General features: G+C 31.5%; 1 protein-coding gene across 1 annotated transcript; it reads left to right on the forward strand.

The window, feature by feature from the left end:
* Nucleotides 1-4,831: 4,831 nt before the first annotated feature.
* On the forward strand, nucleotides 4,832-5,792 carry LOC122585941. Its single transcript, XM_043758055.1, has one exon. It carries the CDS (start codon nucleotides 4,919-4,921, stop codon nucleotides 5,669-5,671), a length of 753 nt encoding a protein of 250 aa, XP_043613990.1. The 5' UTR covers nucleotides 4,832-4,918; the 3' UTR covers nucleotides 5,672-5,792.
* Nucleotides 5,793-10,420: the final 4,628 nt, after the last annotated feature.

The following is a 10,420-nucleotide window of genomic DNA, read 5'->3' on the forward strand; positions in this document are numbered from 1 at the left end:
CCGTAATTAAGGGAGGAACTTCTTAAGGTCCACAACGTAAGAGGTCATTTCAAAGCCAACCTGCTGATATAAACTCCATCCCTACATACAGCTCCCCCGAGAAGTTTCACCCCTCTATCCAGCCTCCCGATTTCAATATGAAAAAGGCCTTCTTTCACTTTCAACCATGTACAAGAAGAACGTAAAACCTCAGTTTTCTTGATGTTGAGCTTGATTCCCAAAAAAGACCCTTTGCCCTAATAATGTTAAAGCCTTAGCTACCTCCTTTGCGTTACCTGTGATCTTGCAATCATCCAGGCACCAAGCCTGGAAAGGGAAGGGACATATATCCCTCACACATAAAATGAGAGGGTGTAGAAGAAGGGAAAAAATGAGTGGACCAAGAGGACCCCCTTGTTGGACCCTAGTAGTAAATCTAATGTATATGTTCCCAACATATAATCTAGTAGGTTTGCACATAGAGAAACTGAACCCAATAAGAAATAGATGGGAAACAGAGTCGAAACTCGCGTAAGTGGGTCGTCTTATCCTCAAGGTTAAAGGCATTAGAGAAACCAACCTTAAGCATAGCTACGACCCGTCTGAATGGAAATAACTAAGAAACCTATTTGCACTTTGAAGCACCGCCCTTCCCCATTCGGAATCTTAACCCCAAATTAGAAATCCTTCAGATAATTTGTCATCTTTTTACCAACCTTCTTCATAGCTACTTTCGAGACCAATATCCTCCAAATAGCACCAACAACAATAAGTCTAATCCCATTATCCAGCTTGAGCAGTGGAGTTAGAGGAGCCGAGACAATGAACTCAGAGAGTATTCTGGGGCAATTTCCTCCCAACCAAAGGTTAACTACATTGGTAATGGCCACTAAAAAACCCGAGGCTATTGTAGAACCCTCCCCACAAAAGTCGTCCAAAAGATGTTGGACCCTCATATTGTTTCTAAAGTCCCTTTCTAAAACCATTTAATGCATCCGACGACACAATCCTTGCTAACGACAAGAGGTAGTTGGGTAAGTAAAACAGAAGGAAAAACCGGTAGGGGCATGACCAGGTGTTTATCAATTAAAGCTTTTAAAGTGGAGTCATCTAAGGGTGCAACACCAGAAGAACATAACAACTTTACCGCAACTGTGAAGTGACCAGCCTTTTGCAACTTTTCGAAGACACTATTTAATGTTGCTTTTAATTATCTCTCTTTTTTATTATTAATTTATTATCATCAATAATCGAGGTAGGAAGTCTAATTTAGCTTGACTTTTTGGTATATTATTTCGACTTATTCGATATAACATTTGTTGCATTCAACATCAAGTTTTACTATGAAGTTTACATTTAAGAAAAATACCTATTAAAATCTTTAACTTTATATATGGAGTAGTTTATTAAAATAGAACCTGAAGTTTGTTCGAAATTACTGGTTCCATATCTCGAAGTTTGATTCCACTAAGAACATATCCAACGTTGGCAAAACTCCGTCCGGGCCATACTTAAAGTTAACGGTTGTTAAAGGTCGGTTAGTTAAAAAAACACCACATGTGCCATGCATGTGAGGATGTTTTGGTAATTTCACAAACTGTCTTAAATGAAGATAGATTATGTTTGCATTTTAATATATAGGTGTAAGACCGCTTAAATCTCAACCTTCTCCATACACCGTCGAAGACGTTATTATGACTCAAAACCCGTGAAAGACGACATTGAGAATTACTTTTTTTTTTTAATGTTCAAACCAAAATTATCTGAGCAAATTACTTGGGATCTTATTATTATATTAAAAAATATCCAAAAACGTGGAACTTGAACAGACATTTGATAGTATTTTTTTACAAAATAAAATTAGTAATATAAAGTATTGATAGTTTAAAAAAATAATAAAGTTTATTACTTAAAAATAATCTTTTTATATAATAAAAGTAAGTTTTTATAAAAAGTAATAAATTTGTATAAAGTTGTAATTTATTGCTAAACAATAATCATTAAAAATAATATTCTCTTGATTAATAATAGTAATAATAATAATAACAATAATAATAATAATAATAATAGTAAATTTTAGGGAAAAATCCATAAAAAGGTAACCTATTTTCTCAAATATCTTAATAAGGGGAACCTATTTAGTTTTCGTCTATTAAAAGGATCATATTTCTAAAAATTTCGCAATAAAGGGAATGTCGTTAGTTTTTAACATCAATCCTCTGTTAAGTGCCACATCCCACTGCCACGTCATCAGATTTTGTTAATGTGGACTTTGACTAAAAATGAGAAAATATATACACAATATACGTGTATATATATATACAGATAATAACAATTCTATCAATCTTTTCTTTTTACCATGTCTAACTCCAACAGAATCACTACTTTTCTAATCCATGGTTCTAGTGACCAATTTGCTAATCAAAGTGATAACTCAAGATATAATCTCAGATCCCATGGTCAGCCCGTTTATCATGTCGATGGATACCAACGTTAATAAACCTTAGATCTACCAAGTCTGCTACTACCGTCGAACGACCACGATGACCCACTGTGGTGACGGAACCCGACTTCGGGGAAGTGACAGGTGGTGCGACTAAACCCATGAACCCAACTATAGATTCCATTGACAATCTAAAGACGATTTAAGGTCGGAAATCTCGATTTTAACCAATATTTCCTTGGTCTTTTGTTAATTTACAAAGGGAACTTGGCCCTGTTTCATGGTATGATTGATTGATTCCTCTGTGAATTCTTTTTGGCAATTTATGATCAATAAAAAGATGTAGTTTTTTGAATTTTTGGTTTGTGGGTTGTTTTTTAATGAACTTGGAAAAGGAAATATTGGATGGAAAATACATATTCACGAATTGATTTTGATGAGATTTTAGTATAGATTTGGTTTGAATTGGATGGTATTAGAATTAGGGTGTTGGGAATTTTGTTGTGGTAGCTAGTGGTGGTCGGAAAGTGACGTCAGTAGTGGTGAAATTCATACGGTGGTGCAATGCTATATATCATCATCATCATCAACCATCAATCATCAATCATATATAAGCTAGGATGTATAGTGTATAATCATAACAGATATATTATATATGTATCTATGTATATCGAAAGAAACAAAAAGAATAACTTGCTTGACCAGATGACTTAGCAATTCACATGGAATTTTTGATGAGATGTCATGATGACGTGGCACTTAACTACTGACTAACGATGAAAACTAACGACATTACCTTTATTGATAAATTTTTGGAAATGAAATCCTTTTAATAGATGAAAACTAAATAGGTTCCCTTTATTAGGAATTTTGAGAAAATAGATTACCTTTTTATGTATTTTTCCCTAAATTTTAAGGTAATTTACACGGATGACACTTGTGGTTTATCTACAATTGTTACATAGATAACTTTTGGCATATGACTAAATCTAACTTATATATAACTAGCTTATCAAACCCTGGTGGTACTCGGATAATCGAAGATATATATATATATAAAGTTCACCCATGTATATATATATCTATAGAGTAAGGTTAATGTAAAAATGATCCACAGATGAACATAGAGAATGCTAAGTATAACTTGATATGTTCATATGTGAACGAATCTGTTTACATATATCATTCACATATGAAGATCAAGTTATTATGTATATGTTCTTTTAGTTAAATGGATCTTACACATATGTATATATACACATAACAATGAAGGTAAAGAAAATAAAAATAAGCAAAATCATAATCTATTCATGAAATCCATGGAATATAAATTAATTGAATCTGTTTAATTTGTAATGTTAATAAAAAGGATATATGATTTAAAATTATGCATAAAAATATTTATCAGATAATATGGTAACATTTTAAAAAATACAATAAATTAAGTATTGTAGTTTAATGTATAATGATGTCAAAAATTTATTTAATTGAGAAGTAAATAACTTTAAAAAAAGATTTTGGAGTTGTCATGTAAGATATCTATACTATATCATAAAATAAACTACCATCTCCTGTTTTTAACTATCTACTTTTCAAATACTCAAAATATCCTTAATTTTCAACACATTATATTCCTAACTGACACACACAAAATCTACTCAATATATATATATATATATATATATATATACACTTAAAATATTTTCCAACTATATTTATCCAAACTATCTATCTCTTTTATTCATTAATTTAAATATTTCCACTTAATATTTCTATAATACTTTCAATAAAATTATTTACAAAAGATACATCTCTTAACCATAAAATAAGTACACTACCATTTACATCAATTACTTCTAAATTAAGAACCACGTACATCATTACCACCACCGCCACCATCACCGCCACCATCACCACCCGTTGCCGCGACATTATTTCAAATATTCATACAATTTTATATTTTCAAATGCTACATATCTTCAAAATCATGAATATTTTTTGGGAAATGTCTATATGTACAACTCGGCCTAAGAACTTGGCGAAAAAGTTCAAAACCATCAAACACAACTAAAGACTTCTTTATGTTTTAACAAGTTAGATTGTTGAACTAAATAATTTAATAACTAAACGAATAAAACATATACTAATTAGATTTAATAATTGATATTTCAAAATAAAAATGGACTTTTCATAAAGTGGTATAATTAAACTCTTAATTTAAGGTATGTCTCCTACTTTAGGTGGAAGAGATCTTGAGCAAATATTGCTTTTACACAACCTTCCTCTTCCTATCTTGACTATTTCCCATCTCTTTCTTTATTTTATAACTTTTGTTCTCTACCTCCATGATGTTTTTAAATAATTATGCATGATGTACACATTTATGAAAAAACAAAGACACAAGTTAGTGATGTGCTATAAAAGGAAGAGGCAATACCCCATTTTGGTATATCAAACCAAATTTACAAGATATATAGATATTTGTTTGTCAAGAAAATGGAAAAAAAGGTATCCGACCTTCTTTCATCAACATGGGAAGCAGATGATCATCAACATTCGACTGAGAAAACACTCAAACTATTCGGGTTTGAGCTACGTCGTCCTTGTGGGGACGAAAACACGGCCGCCAGCGGCCATTTGAAGTCAGCCGCCGAAGGGGACGAAAGCATAAATTCATCATCAACAACGACAACAATGGAAAAGCAGAATCTAAATAGAGAGTCGTCGTTGGTGAAGAAATTCGAGTGTGAATATTGTTTCAAAGAGTTTGTAAATTCGCAAGCATTAGGAGGTCATCAAAATGCACACAAGAAAGAAAGATTGAAGAAAAAAAGGTTGCAACTACAAGCAAGAAGGGCAAGAATCAACTATTACCTCCAACCATATACCACCCATAATCCTCAAAATAATAATAGAAAACTTGGCATGAATAATTATAATTTCGATTTTCATTACGGTCCTGATGCAGAAATGTTGGAGTCGTCTAATATTAGTTTTAGTCCATACGATTATGATGATATATTGACCACGTATAATAATCACCCAAACAATTTTACTCTTACGCATGTAGATAGCTCAAGATCTTCGGCAGCAGGAGGGAAAAAAGTTGTTGTCATGAAACAACAACAAATTAGACCAGCTGCTGCTGATGCAGTCGTAGTTGATCATAACTACTATGCTACATCGGCAGCTGGTTATAAAAATAATAATTTAGATCTTCAATTAAGTTTAAGCTCAACTCCAACGTAGTATATATAGTAGCTAGCTTCACCATGATATACTAGCTAGCCAGCTAACGTACGTACGGTGTACTCTACTCTATAGGTATAGGTATATATTACTATATGTATGTAATTTTATTCGTTAGCTAGTCTTCAAACATTTGATTTGTATCATCTATTGATCATATTTATATATCATGATCATCGATGAAGATGATCTTAGTTACTCGGATGTACGTTTTAATTATAGATCGAGCATTTTTTTAATATTATTATCTATTATTTTAAGGTATATATATATATATGGGAAAAGTGAATATGGAAGACAACCCCATATTCACTTCCTTAAATATATATATATATATATATATATATATATGATTTTAGGAAAAAGTTCATGTGAGAATTATTTGAATTGAAAAAACCATGAGAATCTTTATATTATAACTTGATGTTTATATGTGAATGCTCTATGTGAACAGATCAAGTTATACCTAATATTCACTATGTTCATGTGTGAATGGTTCTCAAATAAATCTTATCTTATGACTCTACTATGTTAATTATTTAGTACTAGGCTACTAGCTGGGAAGACAAGAAACATATAATTTATCAAATTAATATACATATGTATGTGTGCGTGTGTTGAAGGGTTTCTATTAAAAGAGAACCAAAGATTAGGGAACACCTCTTCTTCAAATTTTGTTTATTATTTGCTGTATTTTATCTACACACACTTGTGCTATTACGGAGTATTTAATTTTGTCACACAGCATACACGAAAGAGCCATATATACTTTATTTTTGTCGATAATCACCTCCTTCTAGATATATAACTTTGAACTAATTACATTAATATTTTCTGTTTCAGCAAATATAGAAAAGATCTACTCAAAGTATAAATATTACGTAATATAAAGACAAGTTGTCAAGAAGGCCAATTAGTTTATCAAACTTTTTTTAGCGTGAATATAAAATAGTTCTCTTCAAACAAAAAAGTTATTATATTGATCATGTTCAATTAAGAAATGACTTACGAGTCAACAGTTTCTTTGTTTTGTTTTGTTTTTATATATGACATTCCATGCATGTAAACTAACATGTCAATATCTTCTTAATAATTACTTTTTTGATAGGCTAATTTTCTTTCCCGAACTTATATTTTTTACAAAATTTGACATGTTTGACAAAATTCCTTACAGAAATTTCAGTGTTTGACGATGAGTCCGTTTTTGCAGAATTAAAGCATATATGTAGACGTGGATGGCTACACGCATGGTGCTACGTTAATAAAATCTACCGACTCAGTAAACACTTAGGGCGTGTTTGGTTCACGGAATGTTTTTTGATGGAATGAAATCTATTGAAGGAATTGGAATCTGATGGAATGGAATTCGATGGAATGTTTTTCATTTATTGAAGATTTAAGGGAAAGACGGAATGAGATTCCTTCCCTCATCCCCATGGAATGGAGATTCCATCAAATGAGAGAATGTTGACATTCCAACGGAATGATATTCCTTCATCATTGAGCAACCAAACGCACTAAAGAATGAAATTCAATTCCAATTCCATCAAATTCTATCAGAATCTGCGAACCAAACGCAACCTTAATTTATGCCTCTTGTATCCCGGCCAAGGAATATGTGGGTTTCCTACCAGGCACTTTCAACAGCGACAAGTGACTGCTACGTACGTCTGACATGCATGCTCCTGTACACCCACACGCCGTTAACTATTTGACCAAACTATCAGCAGCGACGTCGTTGAAAATTTTTTAAGATGTTGTCAAGAGTTGAACCGGCATGGGCGAACCCATAAGAGGTGTTAGTCATTTATCCACTACTTCCTTTAATAAGAAAAAAAAAAAACACACACACACACACACACACATATCTAAACTACCTTATAAAGCATTTATCTCCTCTCATTTTCTTAAAAAAGAATTTGCTCTACCCAAATTACTCATCTTTTTTATCCACTAGTTTGAATATCATCAAACAATATACTTATAATAATCTTAAATCTCAACTTCTCATTTTCCCATCTCTCCCCAAAACTCAACCACTCATTTTTTTCTCTCTCTCCTGCATAAATCGTTTTATTCCTTTAATTCATTCAAAATCTTTGATCTCACAAACTGTACATCGATAAATTTATGAAATTTATATCAGTGTTCTTAAAATTTCATGTTCCTTTATTATATATGTCATTCAATATACTTTTGACGAATTTTTAAATCCGATAACGGAACCTGTACGGCTAAGGGCGGATCCCGTCCAGGTAGATCATCCCATCACCGATCACCCCTATGACCTTATATATTACCCTCTATAATCGATCACCTCCTATGACCTATTACCCCCATCATCTCACCATCGCACTATACAGGGATTTGGCTAGTGTGTGTGTGTATATATATATACCTATCTTAGGTAAAACATGCAGTTACTATCTTAGATAAAATAAGAGAAGATTATGTAAAATTTAGGAGAGATTATGTAAAATTTAAGAGGGTTATATATTCTACTAGAACTAGAATACTACCAAAGCAAAGGTAGATCAGGGTATAATTTCAAAATATATAAATTTAAGTTTAACTGTTTAAATTAAAACTTTATTTTAACAATAGATTTCAAAATATTCTCAAACAAGATAAGAGGTTAGAGTAATATTGGTAGCGTTCAACTTCGCCGACACCAGCTTGGGACTATAATCGACATTGGTAGTATAATATAGAGATTTATTGGCGGTTGATCTCTAAAAAAAATATTGTAATTTTGGTGGTTAATAATTTAATTTTAAACATACGTACGTAATATTGACTTTTTTGTATGTTAATGAAACCATGGGCTATAAGAGGGTACTATGAACTAGTGGTGTTTGACACGATTTTGATGGTTCGTCTTTTTTTATGGACTAGTATTTTCTAAGTGTGTGTGGGTATTTAAGAGATTAGTGATATACATAGCTGGTTCTAGGCTAGTCATGTATTGAGCTTGTTTTAAGATTAGTCCAGAGTCCGGTATAATATTGATGTGACGCTGATAAAGATTAGTTCTCCTGAAAACTAGTCCGTATAGTGTACCTTGGAATAAAACTAATTACTTCTAATTAAAATTACTTATTTTCAAATTCTTTTACTAGTGATTTAATGTTTCTTATTTTTGATTATATATTAGAGATTAGAGATACTCACTTGATTGAAGCTTCGTATTTACCTCCAAAACAATAACTCTTCCGATATAATCCTTCTAAAAATTATTATCAACCGGTCTTTAATTCTAAATTCACATTTTGATTGATTTGATTTTTAGTTTTTCGTTGTTTTAATTTTGAATGAATTTATTTTATTGTTTTGTTTAAGTTGAACAGAACTAAACTACTCATCAAGTGAGTATGAGGTTGTTCTCCATCTAAGCTAAGATGAGGGACAACCTCATACTCACTTTCCATATATATATATATATATATATAGGAAAAAGTGAGTATGAAGTTGTTCATCATTTAAGCTTAGATGAGAAACCCATCACATACAAATATTTTATTATTTGTTTGATTTTAAAACAAATACATGGCCCTCATGATTTTCATGATTATAAAAACCAAATGTGAGGGGTTCTCCATCTAAACTTAGATGGGGGACAACCCCATACTCACTTCCCCATATATATATATATATATGGGTGGGTTAATTTAGAATTAGCGCCATTAAAACCAAATCACAACCATTCATTTTTTCTCTCTTCTCTAATATTAAATCCTGTTTTCTAGAATCCGGAGACATTTCTGGCGACATTTCCGTTGAAAATCAGTTTCGTTTTCCGGTGGGTACGGTACGGACGTTGCCCTTATCCGTTCGAAAGGGTTGTCACCGGAACCATATGGAAATCGTTATTTATAGCAAATTTGCTATCATTTTTTAAAAGTTCAAGTTTACCAATAAATTAGCCTAAAATGGCAATTTTTTCACTTTATATCTTTTATATCTTACAAATTATGAATAAACATTAGTAATTGTTCGTTTTGTTGAGATATAAAATAAACAATGTAGAAAGTTGAATACCTTTTTACATGTAGAAATCTTAGTTACAAGCAACTTTATAAGAAAAATGTTCCCGTGATGTATAACGATCTAAATTTGAAGATATTGGGTTATCCTGAAAATATAATTTTAGGGGTATTGCCACTTTTAATTCCATTTGTCTTACATAAAAAATTCATCCGCGAACAAAATCGATAATTTTGATCTTTTAACTCAAATAAAAATAGATAATTATTAAAAAGTTATATAGTTATGTCTCATAAGTTAGAAATTATATGTAAATCTTCCCTGAATATATATGTAGCTAAAAGGTGTTTGAGATTACATTTTGAAATGATTATCTGATTATTACGTTTGTGAGACACAAATAATCCTAAAAAAATGTTTGTATGAAAAAGCAACTCTTTGTTATGAAAATGCAGTTTTGGAGAAGTATGTACATGCATGATTTTTCAAAACACACACTATTTATTTTGAAAGCGCAAAATTTATTTTATAATGGCTATAAAAAAAATACCTAAGTAATAAAAAAGGGAGTGGAATATAGTAATGTGAAGTGTAAGGGTGTAAACTGGAACATATTACAACAACAGAATAGAAAAGTAAGTAAGTAACTTCTCAGTAGGCCCAATACCTCGACGGTGTATGAGGAGTTTAAGATGAATTAATAAAATAATATATATGTATGTATATTAACAGGAAAGTAATAATAACATTGAGTTGCTGCTGCAT

The sequence above is a fragment of the Erigeron canadensis genome, chromosome 1 (assembly GCF_010389155.1).
Source record: "Erigeron canadensis isolate Cc75 chromosome 1, C_canadensis_v1, whole genome shotgun sequence".
Classification (NCBI taxonomy): domain Eukaryota; kingdom Viridiplantae; phylum Streptophyta; class Magnoliopsida; order Asterales; family Asteraceae; genus Erigeron; species Erigeron canadensis.

Bases quoted from the DNA above. Each gene is read 5' to 3' on its own strand.
- LOC122585941 (XM_043758055.1), top strand. From the start codon at position 4,919: ATGGAAAAAAAGGTATCCGACCTTCTTTCATCAACATGGGAAGCAGAT.